Source organism: Fusarium pseudograminearum, chromosome 1 (assembly GCF_000303195.2).
Source record: "Fusarium pseudograminearum CS3096 chromosome 1, whole genome shotgun sequence".
Classification (NCBI taxonomy): domain Eukaryota; kingdom Fungi; phylum Ascomycota; class Sordariomycetes; order Hypocreales; family Nectriaceae; genus Fusarium; species Fusarium pseudograminearum.
The window spans coordinates 9,580,242-9,594,710 of NC_031951.1; the positions used below are offsets into that span (position 1 = coordinate 9,580,242).

At 50.1% G+C, this 14,469-nt stretch overlaps 3 protein-coding genes across 3 annotated transcripts, besides 2 other annotated features; 1 reads left to right on the forward strand and 2 right to left on the reverse strand.

Annotated features, from left to right (window-relative positions):
• Positions 1 to 433: 433 nt before the first annotated feature.
• Positions 434 to 3,210, reverse strand: FPSE_03893 (uncharacterized protein; the record flags this gene model as incomplete). The annotated part of the gene is made up of 3 exons (XM_009257011.1): positions 434 to 1,929; positions 1,981 to 2,968; positions 3,085 to 3,210. 3 exons carry the CDS (start codon positions 3,208 to 3,210, stop codon positions 434 to 436), a joined length of 2,610 nt encoding a protein of 869 aa, XP_009255286.1.
• Positions 3,211 to 3,563: 353 nt separating this feature from the next.
• Positions 3,564 to 3,615: a repeat region.
• Positions 3,616 to 7,127: 3,512 nt separating this feature from the next.
• FPSE_03894 (uncharacterized protein) lies at positions 7,128 to 9,346 on the reverse strand (the record flags this gene model as incomplete). The annotated part of the gene is made up of 2 exons (XM_009257012.1): positions 7,128 to 8,646; positions 8,697 to 9,346. 2 exons carry the CDS (start codon positions 9,344 to 9,346, stop codon positions 7,128 to 7,130), a joined length of 2,169 nt encoding a protein of 722 aa, XP_009255287.1.
• A 387-nt stretch (positions 9,347 to 9,733) lies between these two features.
• Positions 9,734 to 9,867: a repeat region.
• A 3,742-nt stretch (positions 9,868 to 13,609) lies between these two features.
• On the forward strand, positions 13,610 to 14,158 carry FPSE_03895 (uncharacterized protein; the record flags this gene model as incomplete). Its single annotated transcript, XM_009257013.1, has 1 exon — positions 13,610 to 14,158. The coding sequence occupies one exon, from the start codon at positions 13,610 to 13,612 to the stop codon at positions 14,156 to 14,158; it is 549 nt and encodes a 182-aa protein (XP_009255288.1).
• Between the last annotated feature and the right edge of the window lie 311 nt (positions 14,159 to 14,469).

The window sequence follows — 14,469 nt, forward strand, 5'->3', positions numbered from 1 at the left end:
GCGTCGGGCCTCAAACTTTAGACTGCGAACGCTGTGACTGCTTATGCACGCCTCACATGTACTTGCTTTGCAAGGAATCCATCACCGCACCACACACACTTCACTTCACTTCACACCAAGGAGAATAAAGATACTAAAATATCAAGTTCCATTGTTTCCTTCCTTGCTGAATACTGGCTACAAAAAGAGCGTGGGTCTCTACGGACCAATTTCGAATAGCAGCAGATTCGTGCATGACTGGCTGCAATTCTTTCCCAGCCATACTGCATGGGTTTTTCCCCCGTAGATTTTGTCGTTGTCGACGACGGATGAAAAGAAGAAAGGAGAAATAGTACAGAGTAAAGAGGGGAAATCAACAAAAAGCTTGACCGACACGAAAAACAAACATAAAATCCGTAACCCCAGATCCGTTCCCATTAAATCAATTTCGCGCCTACTTGGTGCCAAGTCTCTTCTTTTGCTCCTCCAGATACTCTTCGTCCGAAGCATCCAGAATATCGTACTCCTCGTCCGTCATGAAACCCTCCTCAGAGTAGTCCCACTCGTCATCGATGTTAACGGACCGCTTGGGCTCCTCAACAGGCACAGTAGCAGCAGCCTCGTGAATGCTGGCCATAGGTGACTCCTTGTCCAGCTTGGGGAAGATCATCTGGCTGGAGGCTTGGCTTTCATCCTCTTGCTTGGTCTCCTCGACAGGTGTGATCTCCTCCTTAACCTCGGGCTCAGGCTTAGCCTTAGGTTCCTCCTTGACAACACGGACATTGACGTCGCACCAGAGTCGGTGGCCGAACTTCTCACCAGTGGGGGTTGTCAGGCGCCAGTAAGAGATGACCTTACCAGGGCGAGCGGGTGTTCGGAGCAGAACGGTGAAGGGAAACTCTTGGCCGGGACCGAGAGGAGCATAGCATACAGTAGATTCCGAAGCCGACATGAGCTCCGAGATGCCAGCGGGGTGGTTGGAGTCCACGTGTCCCATGTAGTCACCACTGACAAACCTGACAGAGCAGCCAGCAGGCCAGTTCTCGTTACCCTCGTTGCGAAGGGTCCACGTCTGCTCAAAGTTATGGTTGGGAGCTAGGATAGAGCCATCAGGAATGGTCTCACGAACGAAAACGCCCTTGAGTTCAGCCTTGGGAGCCCGGATGGGCTCTAAGATGGGAGAAGCTTCCTCTGGGATCTTGGGCTCGGGTGTCTTGACGGTCACCTTGGTAGGAGCAGGCTCAGAAGGCTTGACATCAACGATCGTGCGGACGGCGTTGATAGAGTTGCTGCGGACGGCAGGCATGGTCTCGGTAGCCTTGGAGATAGTCTGGCGATCACCCATTTCGGGCATGCGCATGCCCTCGGGTGTCTCGCCAGTGCTTGTGACACTGACAGCACGGACAGGAGTCTTGAACTGAATCAAGGGGTGAGTCATGTTGTGCTTGTTATCAGGGCTGGCCTCGCAATTCGCGCAGAAGTCCAGATCGTTGCAGATCGCGCACTTGTATCGTGTGCCGCGAATGTAGGAAGGATAAGCGTTGCGTCCATTGCAAAGAGGTCCATCACAGCAGATGCCAATATGAACAGCTGCTGGAGCTCGGCGACGAAAATCAACCAGAGACTCGTAGATCGGCGCAAATCTGTGGTTAGGGTGGCTGATCTTGACAGTCTTGATGCAGTTGACACAATAGTCCCAATCAGGGCAATCGAGACACTTGTAGCGAATGCCAAAGATGTTCTGGTCACAGCCGTCACAAATAGCATGGTGCATGTGGTTGCGTCCGGGGCTCATCTTGACTTCGATGTGGCCAGGCATCTTGGTACCCTTCACAGCAGGAGCAAAACTGTGCTTGGGATGGTGGCCATGAGAGTCTCTAGCAAAGCATGACTGGCAAAGATCAAAGTCCTCGCACATGCGGCAGTGAAGGAACTCGGCCTCGGGGTGTTCTAACATTCTGTTAGCTTCAAATCGCTGATGATGTTTATTCAGATACATACCTTGCACACAGCAGTTGCACGTTCGCATAATGCCAGGCAACGCGAAAGAAGCAGGGAGCGGCTCATACAGCGCTTTGGGTAGTGGCACATGGTGAGGCATGGGCTCAACCTTGGTCTCAACGGTAGTCTCGACCTTGACCTCGGCTTTAGGCTTGGGCTTGGGCGCGATCGTCTCGGTGGTGCTCTGGACCAGCTGTCCGTCGACAGTTGATCGCTTAATCAACCAATGATCCCGACCATGGCAGGTGATGCCTTGGTCAACGCAAGACTGGCAGAGATCAAAGTCACCATCGTCGCAAGTGGAGCAATGATAATGAACATTGGGAATGTTCTTCTCGCAGCTGTTGCAGCAAACGGCAAAGCTAGTGCCGGTTGCAGGGCATACGATGGGACACGCGAAGGACGGCGGCGCAGAAATCTTGGGTAAGAAGTTGATTGGTTGCTGGTCCTTGGCAAGATTGAAGGTTGGGGGCGAGCACTGTGACATTGATGATCGGTCCGTGAAGTTGGAAAGTCGGTTCTCGAACTCCTTGCGGAAGTCATGTGGTTCTACATATCTTGCCGCATCCTGAAGGAGAGCTGCGTTGTAAGTGCGGGACAGAGAGCGAACGGGAAGAGTCGTCTCAGGCGGCATGACATCTGATGCCGGAGTGGGCGCAGGGGCCTCGGCGGCGGGTGTAGGAGCTAGGCTAGCCTCCTCTGCGGTCTCAACAATCTCTCGGGGAGACTCATCTACATTGACAGGAGCCGGGGCCGATGCGGAAGATTCGGGCTCATCCTCGACAGTGACAGGCTTGGGTACTGTAGTCTTGGGCTGCTCCTTTACAGTAACGCGGATCTTGAGCTTGGACTTCGCCTTGGCAGCGCGGTAGAGCTGCTTGTAAATGGGAATGTTTCCTAGCTCGAGAAGGACAAAAGAAGCCGCAGAGTCTGAGTATCGCTCAAATGCGACTTCTACGTCTGCAGGAATATGCAAGAAATTGCGGATCTAACAACATGTTAGTCGTTATCCAGAAAAGCATAGAACAACCGTCATCATTATGCTGCAAAACATAGTATGCTAGCGTATCGCTCGGAGGCGATGGGAATAACTTATTGACGTACGTTAGACTCAAGAGTTCCTGGGATCATATCTCGAAGGGGCATCTTGGTGCGGCGGGTGATGCCCTCGAACATCACCTTTATGGTGATGTTGTGGTCGAGGCTCGAGGTATGCGCTGCGGACGCCATGATCGCGATGTTTTGGTGCGACTACTGTAGGAGAAATAGTTAGACAAATCCTCTCCGTGCCCCGATCCGCAATAGACGAGGATGATGAAAGAAGGAAATGACGATTATAGATGGATAATTCGGGGTCTTACAGGCAATCTACAATCGAGTCTGGGGCGGTGACGACCGAGATGCTAATGCTGTTATCGGTGGCCGAGATAAGCAATCGGCGGTGACGAAGCGACCGGCAGCCGTCGTAAAGTCGCCGATAATAACACGTTCTGCGAAGAAAATGATGCAGAGAATTAATGGGGTAATGCTGTAAAAGTTAAAAGGAAATGACTTTTTGATGGCGGAAAGAAGAGTATGTAGATGGAGGAGGATGAGGAGGAGGAAAGAGAAGGAGGATGAGGCGGGAGAGGAAGAAGTAGTAATACAATGGAAGCTTCCGCTGTACACAGACTTGAGCTGCCTGTAGGTAGCCTGGCCTGGCTGGGATGGGCGCGCTGTGCTGCAAGTAACCCAGTAGTGATGCCCGGTATCTGAGGTTACCTTGCACTAGATTGGAGAGCCCAGACTGCACTGCACTGTGAATCCGCTGGCTCTGTGTCACGTCAGGGAGGGAAAGGTACTTGGGGGCTACAAGCTCAAGCCACATGTAGTCATAGAGCTGTCTTCTCGAGTCAAGGTAGCGTGGCAGTATACGCGGCGACTTGAATCAACACCCCAACTGTAACCTGTAGCGGCTGGAACAGAAATCTCCCTGCACCAGGTGACGGCCGGGGGGATGGTCCGGGCTGGGGCTTGGCCTGGGCTGCCTTCGATACTGAGGGGGGCTGGTCGATCAGGGCACTTTTTCGGCCTTAGCGCGGGACTAGAGTCACCTATCAAGGATGATGTGAGCTTCCGTATTGACAGACGAGCTTCGTCAATGGATGGATGGCGATAAACGCAGCCATGGGGCAAAAGGTAAAAAGATGCAGGCAATACTGTTGATGACGAGTTCTGGTCTGGCTGGGTCGCACCATGGTACCTCTGGCATTGAGTTTTCAAGCGAGGTCCAGCTTGTCCCCAGTTGATGATTGCCCGCAATACTCCAGTGCCGACAAGCCAGCATAGAAGCTGGATCATTTCTCTGCCTAACAGCTTCGTGTCTTGCTGTGCTACCAAAAGTCTACCTATGCGCAATTCGATGATCTGGATCTGGCAAACGATGAATTAACACACACAATACAGGGGCAGGTAGGTAACCGTAAGTGATTGACTTCTGCTTACAGTAAGTACAGGCCTGGTTATCCTGTGACCTGTGAGCATGGTGGAGCTGGCTGATTTGATCCAGAACATAAGGTTCTCTATTGGGCAAAAGGAAAAAGAGCACGACTAATGTATCGAACAACAACGTCGTTCAACTACTAAACTTTGACTCCTCATAGGGTTTCGCCGAGACTGATCAATGATACGAGCCTTTTCAACCCGACAACAGTAAACTTTACGGCATTTCTTTTTACATGTGAGCCTACATGAAAGAAGAAGAAAAAAACAGTTTGTTCATCGTTCACCACCTGTAACGAATATTCCGTCAGGTAAGGAAGGTCTAATTTAGTCACTTGGCTTGGCCTTTCAAACTCCCCCGGATTGAAAATAGTGGAGAGTGAAACCAAATGCAACTGTGGAGTTTAGTGGCTTGAAAGCGAAGAAGCGGAGAACTTCATCAGCTCGACTTAGCCTACGATAGGACAAGAGCCTCTTCGATGCCCTGTCGAGACCCCAGACACTATCTGCAGTCAGGTACCACATGACGACAAACACCACACGCAACGCGATGCCCGCCTTCACCTCACCGACGCCGCCCTCCATGGAACTATTGGATGTTCAAAAGGTCACAGACTCAGGGTCGTGGTCACAGTCACGGTCACCATGGCCCCAAAGTCCTGGATTTTGGAGAGTTAGGAAAGCCATCTTCCCCGCTTTCGAGCCAACGCTGTCTGGGTCTGGCTGCATACAGCTTAACCTGAGGGACGTCGATCGATCTTCTCTCGGCTTATGTACTAACCTATTCTTGTTTTGTTTCAGTATCACAATGCGAGAACCATAAAAGAACCACAAGCCCGGGTCAGTCCATACTACACTCCAACACTCGACAAGGCTCACTTCAACTGTAGATCAGTGGCCAAATAAACCTGGTCATTTGTCAGGCTTGACAGGTTCGAGACCAAGCATGTTATCAGAGCAGTGGCACATAGCCCCCGGTTCATGGCAGAGAGGGTGCATCGTTGTGTCTGGCTGGTCTCAGAGTAACAGTACGCGTGCTGCCTGTCGCCTAATATGTCCATCGCTCTTGCCGATGCCTGGAGACGAAGTGGCTAACTTGATGTCTGATATTCCGGTATATGAAACGGCCAACAAATGAAACCCAGCTACTACCAAAAATACTGATAACATGAACGAAATCATCCGAGAATACAGCAATATCCCTGTCATTATTTGTACACTTGTATGTGATCCACCTTCAGCAAGCATGCACTCCATCTAAGACTTTGTATCACAAACTTCGGTCAAGACTTTTTGTCTGTTTGACTCTCAAGTCGGTTTCCGTTCAAAGTCCAAGATGTAGAAAGCTCCAACGTTTCCTTTTTCTCTTGTCTCCCCCACCTCTCCAGACAACCAACCGTCTTACGCGGACCTCGGAGCCAAGCCAAGTAAGCTCAAGCTTACCCGACTATGCGGCAGCAGGTAGGCTTTTTACGTTGAATGCCGTCGGCTGATAGGCCGGGCATACTGTTACGCTCTAATTCCAGGTGAGACTCGTAGATGAATCGTCCAAATTGTACTCAGGACCGGGTAGCCTTTCCGTTCGAATAGCTTGCCCAAGCTTGCCAGGATGCTGCTAACAGCTACCAAGCTTGATGCAACGCAACAGGAGGCTGCACTACCTAGCTATGCACGTATTGTTAACTCGTGACTTCATTACTCCATCTCTGTCTCCGCGCTTTGTCAAACCTATTTCCACTTGATCCCCGTACGCCATGCCTCAACATCGACTCGCTTCTTAACATTATACAATAATACATGATACGATGAAGTAACCTCGGCTGTGACTGGGATACCAGATGAAACCGTCGGATGTTTGCTCTTGTCCGAGCTATGGATTAACGGTGTTCGATGTGAGTCAAACCACTTGAAATTTCCAGCCAACCATCGCCGTGTTGAAAACACCTACAAATGTTTAAAACGCAGAAGCATGGTAGCGAAGCTCAAACCTCGACTACGTTTACTCCTTATTTCTGATTGCTCGGACACATTCACAAGTGCATTACATGTTTTTCGCCGTTGAAAAATTATATCGTTTCATCAGGACTACCCGCACATGGAAACAGGTATACTATATGCCCAGACACCAAGCGCCATTGCCATGAAAGCACAACAACACAGAAATTTACAAGGTAGAAAAGATGAATGAATTGCTAAGGCAGAAGTAATAACCCATAGCAATGCAACGCCCTCTCAACACTGGCTTCTTCTCGTCAACTCCTCCTCTCTGATAGTCCTAACCAAGGAAAACACCGTCTCCCACCAATGATCAAAACACCAGTCAGGGTACTCCTTGCCGCTCAACTCCCACCTGTCACTCCGTTCCGAGTAATGATGTCGAGTCCGTAGTTATGAAAGATAAGAATGCGTCCACCTGACCAATTCAAGTGCATATTAAACCCGTTCCTGAGAGGCATGAGTAGCCTAACCAAAGAATGGTTTCACATGAAACGGTGATTTTCCTTCCTTCTCTTCCCTCGTGTTTGCCCACGTGGGGCTTTTGTGTTAAAAGTAGTAGGCGCTTTTGTGTTTTTTGTAGGTTGAAGTCGTGATTGTAGCTATTAAATCGAATACGAGTAGAAATCATCGGGATAAGTGAATGTTTGATAATCAGACATGTCCCAGTTCTACTGCGGATAGTAGACCATGCCAGACGCTTGTTGGGGATAATAGAAGCCATCAGGGCTAGGGGTGACCATACCGCCCATGCCCATCACACTAGGCTGGTAGCTTTGAGGTGCAGAGTATGTAGAATAGTTGTTAACCGGCGGTAACTGGGACGCGTCGTAGTAGTAAACCATTCCATTCACCTCTTGTGCTACCAGATTGGCCCCTGCTCCGAGGGGCGGTCCGTTGTTAGACATGACAGGCTGTTCGGGCTGGTTCTGAGGTGTGAAACTGTCAGGAGGTCCTGGCTGGCCATGCACGAAAGGAGGCGCCGCGTTTGATGGCCCCATGCTGGGGCTATTGTAGTTGGGCGGGTAGTAATAACCTTGTTGAGACTGTGCTTGGTAAGGCTGTTGGTTATAGTATGATTGCTGACCATATGTATTGGGTTGAAAAGGTGCAGCATGAATGGCTCTTTCCGGAATTTGAGAGAGTGGTGTACCAGTGGAGTGGTGAGACGGATAGGAAGGCTGACGGTTATGTGACTCTTGGGATAGGCCATTAGCCATTTGAATGGGCACTTGCTGGTGGAAAGCTTGCTGATAAGCCTGAGGACCTTGTGTCAAGGTTGGTGACTCAATATCAGCAACCGATATGTTCTTTTGCGGTCGAGGTTGGTGCATGGGCAGCGCCGACGTGGACCGGTTCTCCTGGTAAGTGGGCTTCTGGGGAAGAGGATGTGTCTGGGGACCCGGCAGTTCGTTTATCGATGCATCTAGGATGAGCGGTCTCTCGGCAGCATACGCTGGGTCGACTTGGCCATACACGGGTCCCTGGGGAGCCATAGGAGGAGCCATTGCGTTCAAAGGCATGTCCGGCCGAGGGGCAGGAGGCAGTCGAACAACAGGCCGGGCGTTCTCAACCGGAATTGGTGGTCGTGAGATGACAGAACCTGTGGGAGAGAACATATAATCACGTTCCACGATGGAAGACCGCCTGCTCATAGCCACGCTGGGTGAGTAAACACTGCCGTAATAGCTGCCACCAAATACACTTGTTCGTCTCGAGAAACCACCCATGGAGCCAAATCCAGAGCGAGGTTTTCCTCGCATGCGCTGCTGGTTAGGCCTCATTGCCCTAGGGATGAAGATGAAGGATCTATCAGCAGCGGGGTAGATATATCGAGGATTGTTGTTGGGGAGCGAGATGCGGACTGGCTTGTCACGACGCAGAGGTGGTCGGTGGTCGGGCAGCTTGGTGTACTGCTTCACAGCAAGACGTGGGATAATAACTGGTGCCTTCATGTCCGGAAGCGATACTCGGACCTGGGCGTTGCCAATGTGTTTCTCGGTGGAAAGCGTCCGATTGATGGGTGTCGGATTCGGATCGCAAGTTGGAATAAACCCATTTCCGTTGGCCGGGCCCTCTTCCTCTACCATATGACGGGGGCGTCCTGGCGGGGGTGGCTCTACAACGGTATCGTGCATATCGTGTGTCCATGGAGAATTAGTCGTAGGATCTCCCGGTTGATGCAATTGGCTGAAAAGGTCAGCACATGGAAGTAGGGAAAGTGACGAATGACGACTTACTTGATGGGAGCAAACGGCCCCCCGATACCACCACGGCCACCTCTACCTCTACCTCGTCCAAAGGGACGAAAGCCATTTGCTGCAGGCCCAGCGTGCCGATGATCATGCATGAAAAAGGCACCTCGGTTGGGCACAAAAGCCGGATCCTCGTCCCTCTTCTTCTTGTAGTCCTCGTGCTCTTGTCGGCGTCGGTTCGCGGGAGCGGCGGGTGGTCTGGCAGACGCCGAGCTAACAACCATGGGAGCAGCGGGGGATCTGCTGGGTGACGGAGCAACGACCTCATCAAAGTGCATCTCTTGAACGGGAGGTGACTCGTCTGTAATGGACAGCCCGTGTAGCATCATATCCGTATCCGTCACAGGCTTGCCGTTCTGCCCGGACCCGGAGCCGGATCCCGACTTGTGACCATGACCGGCATGCTTAATAGCGCCATTGGTCTTCCTTCTCGCATTCGGGGATGTGGGGGAGGCCTCGTCGATGTTGCTAGTGTCGCTGTCGTCGGCAGGGTCATTATCGTCGGTTAATGAGCCATCGGTGATTGAGTCGTCATCGTGGTCGAGACCATCCAGGCCGCCCTCGTCTTCGCCCTCGTCCTCAACACGGCGACGTTGACCGATAAGCTTTCTACGGCGAGGAGCAGCAGAAGCCATGGTTGCGTAATGGTAAAAGATATGTAGGAAACGACAGACAGAGATTCGGAGGTTCGATGGTTGAGATGCGACGGGGCTTGCGGGTCACACGGCGGCGGAGGCCGGACAAGAAAAATGATGGAATCGATGAGATGACGAAACGATATGTTGACAGTTGGAGAGCCGATGGGAACCAGGACCGGCCGGCGGTAGAAGATGATAATCAACCGAAAGACAGATAATCAATGGAAATATATCGCAAAGCCAAAAGTGCAACCAACAAACAGCCGCTAGACGAGAAATTCGATCGAAGCAAGAGTGGGAAGAAGAAGGGGAGGAGGTTCGTTGTCAGCTCTCAGCCCGCGAATAGATGCAGCTGAAAAAAAAAACTGCAGCACTGGACTGGTTGAGGAGGAAGGCGAGGCGAGGCGAGATAGACGAGGTGAGCGAGGAGAGAGAGGCGGATTGTGGAGGTGAAGGAAGGAGAAAGAGGAGGGAGAGAAAGAGGAGAAGTGGGAAGGGGAAGTGAAAGTGAAAGTGGAATCTACAAGATGGATAAGTAAGTAAGAGGTATGGATAACCTAAAGCTGGCCTGGTGGTGATGGTGTTGGGACCTGTTCTCTTCAAGATGGAGAAGATTTGCTATGCTTAGTAGGTAAGCTTTGCTCGCTCCCCATAAGTTTAGTTGCCTGCTCTGGTACGGCTGGGCTGTAAATCGGATGGATCGCCAGAAAACTGCTGGGTCCCCGGCCGATGAGGCCCAGCCCCATGTGCATTGGACGCTATAGGATGTTTTGTACTGAGCTTGCGAGGACATGGGAAAGCCAAAGTACCACACAGGCATGTATGTGGTGCGTGGTGACTTGTCAGACCAGGACCCGTTCCCATCAACCCCACCAACAGCTTGCAGACGAATAACAATAAGAGAAACATTGAGAGCTGATGCTGCTAACAGCGAATCGTCCATCCAACGCTGATGAGATGAGCTTGATTCACATCAATCACCCCAGCCCAGGCATCAGACCTTGCCGGGCTTGCTTGGGGTTATCTGAATGCAGCTTCTGCCCATTCCGACCTCCACCTCGACACTTGCCTGGGTTGCGCTGCGCAACACACCACCACCTGCACATACACATACACTACACCCACCTCACCTCACCTACAGCTAACTGCCATCACAACACACTGCTAGACTGCCTTTGTCCCGCTTTATTAACGCGACTGGACGAGGCTCAACCCATTGCGCGACTCACGACACGAACCTACTGATGCACCACAACAAACACGAATAACGTATGATGACAATAAACATGCAGACATGCCTTTTAGCCTCTGATAACTCAGTTCAACGCATTACGGTTAGCTACCTTATTTAACCTCGACTACCAATCCAGTCTTGCAGACTACATACTACCTAGGCGAGTATTTACTGGCCACATCGCCTCATGAGACATAAATACCTTCAATCCGCCATATTGAGCCTACAGTAGCTTGAGATCATTGCCCCACGCTAGCTCTAAAGATAAGGCGAACACCCCTGGCTTGCTTGACTGACTACCTACCTATGCCATGAGAGTATATCCGTAGCAACAATAAGAATTGTCATCACGCGAATCAAAACTAGCACTTTGATAACGTGATTGAAAGAACTATTCAATGAATCTTAAGTACACTTGATATTAAAGCTTCGAGTCTATGTTTGCAACTCCAACCAAATGGGACTACTGCTTCCGCCTCTCAAATGAACGTAGCCTCTTGCATTCAGTAATACAGTTCCGGTGCTACAAACAGCCTAACCTTGGGTAACTACTTGTTTTCTGTTTACAATTGAGATGATATGTGAAGCGGATGATAGTTTGGACCTGAATATGATGTCGACCTCTGGGTAGCTGGGTGGACGGATATAGAAGGAGAACCTTCGACAAAGATAGTCTTATATTACTATCATTATTTCTTTCGAATTATATTGACATATAAAATCGTACAGCAGGTCTATGTTGGCTAATTATGTCAAGGTAGGTTCGCTTATACTTTCACATCCTTTAGATAATATATCTTAGAATAAGAGCATATTGGAAGTCATCGACAAACCCTATACTTAAGCTACATTTTGGTCGATTTCTAAAGTCCAATGTTGATATAGATATGAACTGACCTATATAGATAATATCACTACCAAGTCGGTGTTGATTAAGAGGAAACAAATAGTTTATAACATATATGCATTCGCTAACAGTGTTGAGAATTCTATTTACATCTCTCACTGCCCTCTAACACCATCAGTGTATTACCTCGTCAAGACGTTTCAAAACGTGAGCACAGTATCGTGATTAATAGACATAGCCCTCTTCACTTTGTTATCACTCACTTGTTTTTCTACTAATGATAAAACAGTGGAGAGGAAGCTACTTGTGCCACACGAAAACGTGTCCCGACCTCACGAATGGAACCAGATTTCAGTGGTGGTCAAGCTCAGTCTCTAGATCATAAGGCAGCTTTGTATAGTCGGGATGCCATACTTGATCTATGGAGAGCCCCAAGACTCGAGAGAAACAAACGGCTCTCTGATTACTGGTAACCCCATTGCTATATTAATATGTTCAGAAACTGATTATTCTTAAGGATCGTCAAGTGACTACAAACCCGAGGATATAGCTTCATTGAATCAACGCCTCTTAACAGAAATACAATCCTGAGCTTCTCCTCGAGCTACAATTGCAATATGTCAACAATGGTATGGATTACTGAATCTATTACAGGGCCCCCGGAGAATACCTGTCGTGGGTTCAGATGGGTTGATTCGCCTATAAAGTCAGACGTGAAGTATCAAGTGGTGCACTGAAATAAGACACTCGGCATTTACAAACCGACTTGGTCTCATTGATGGGTAAACCTGCGTCACTTCAACCCTGACAATATATCTTCTCAATGGCTAGCTGACCCCTGTTGTCTGCCATCTTGTTGACCGCTTCAATGCATGTAAGTCGTTTAAGATCCGAGGCCCGTCAACCACCAGCAACACCAAAACCCACCACAATGTTCACACACACCTTATCGACATGGTTATTGTCGATAACAAGTTCAATCACGGAAAATAGTATTTTAATCACGTAAGTGAGGCATATGTTGCCCTTCCTCAACAAATACATAATCCACAATGGGGGCCCCTCTCTTCAAAGGCCATGCGAAAATCCATGCTAGGTATTGCAGCCAAGGCAAACCGTCGTCAAATATCCTGGTCATCAATCCTGTACCCCACGATTTATCCAGCCGTCCTACGGCACCAATTACGACTCGACTTTCTCTGACACCAATTCCTCCTGCGGTACTTGGGTCTCGATCTGGGGAGGAGAGAGGAGGAGAAAATGGAATGTAATGGGGTTCCCCAAAATAGACCGCAACTTTGTTGTTAAAATTAACAGAACGAACGAACAAAGCCGCAATCGCAATTGGCAATCTTCCACGCCATCTTCTCCCCGCAAAACCTGATATAGCTCTCCGACTTAGACTAGTTAGTAGCTTCCACCTATCTGGATCTGGTCTAGGTACTGCAACAGCTGGTGGAAAACGGCGGCTCAATTACTCGAGCTTCATGACCTCGGCCGTTTGATTGACTTCACTATCGCTGTCAGTGGGGAAAGTCAAAGGCGGGGGAACGGTAAGTTCCTAAGCACTCTTTAAATTACTGATACAGTATCCATTTGATGTTTTCCTTTTATTAATAGCTTGCTCTTGGCCCGATAACGCTCTCAACATTGTAAGTTGCCGACGAAGCACCGCAGAGCTCTGAGATTGCTAGGATTTCAAGATAACCATTGAGGGACTGACTGAACAGATACTATGTGAATTCTTATCATGATCCAACAAGCTATCCCCTCTTCATACCTGGGTAGCAAGTCTGGGTTTATCATATGGTGGAACCCACTGCAACATAACGACAGCAACAGCGGAATGATGCAGTGACAGAGCCATGCTTTCAGCGGGGTTCAACCTACCTAACCAGCCAAGCCCCAAGCGAGGGCGCCAAAAAGCTACCCTGTCTGTCGGTCCATTCTGGGCGGTTGTCTCTGTCCCTGCGCCTGTCTGTCTCCAACACCAGATCATCCATCCATTCATCCATATCCTCCGATCCATGACCTAATTATCAGACCCCCTCCTCCACTCACCTTACCTCCGCCATAATATTTTGTTCTTTTCAACTGCGTCAGAATTTCTTCGGCTCCGGCATAACCCTCCAATCTTTACAGACATAATAGCCATCCCGGGGCTTTCGCCATCTTCATCATGGCCAGCCTCCCCTCGCAACACCCCACTCTCTCCCTCCACCTCTCCGACGGCACTCTCACCCCGCTCATCACCTCGGCCTCGTCGCAATCGCATCTCGAATCTCTCACAGCCCTAACTTCCAGCGCACTATCCTCACAGACTGCCGCTCAAAGGCTTGGTCTTGGCCGCCCTCAGCGCCTGATGGTCGAGTACCCAGACCGTGGGCCTGTCGTGCTGTATTCATATCTTGATCCTCGCGACGCAGTCGACACAACCACCAACAACGCTGCGCCAGCGACTTCAAGCCGTCCCGGTTCGGCGCCTGGCTCAAGTCATGGTGTTGACCAAAGAGCACCTCGGTCTGAACCAGCGCCGGCGCTCTACAGCGACCCGCGCTCTGAGGATGCGGCCCCGCCGCTTGTGGGCGTCGTTGTGGCCGGTTCCGCGGATGAATCAAGAGAGGCCCGCCGCGCATCCGCTAGACTGGAGCGCGTAGGAAGAGAGATTCAAAAGGAATGGGCAGCTGAAAGCAGCCAGGAGCGCGCAAACGAGAATGGACCAGAGTGATCAGACAGAAAGGGGATATTTGACATCCGAGCAATGCTTGTCGTTTTCATGACATGACGAACTACGTTTACGAAGCGATGTAATACGAAGCGATACCACAAAGGGGAATACGCAAAAACGACATGAAGTGCACGAGGAAACTAGGATAAAAGCTTTGGTGTATTCGTCATTTAGGATCGTGCACCATCTATAATGCGACAAGTTGCAAGATGGGATGCGACATGAGAAGAAAAACGACCAGCATTTGGGTTCTGAGGAACTCATGTGTCTTCAACCATGACACGTCGGAGGCGCACATATAAATTCAAGTT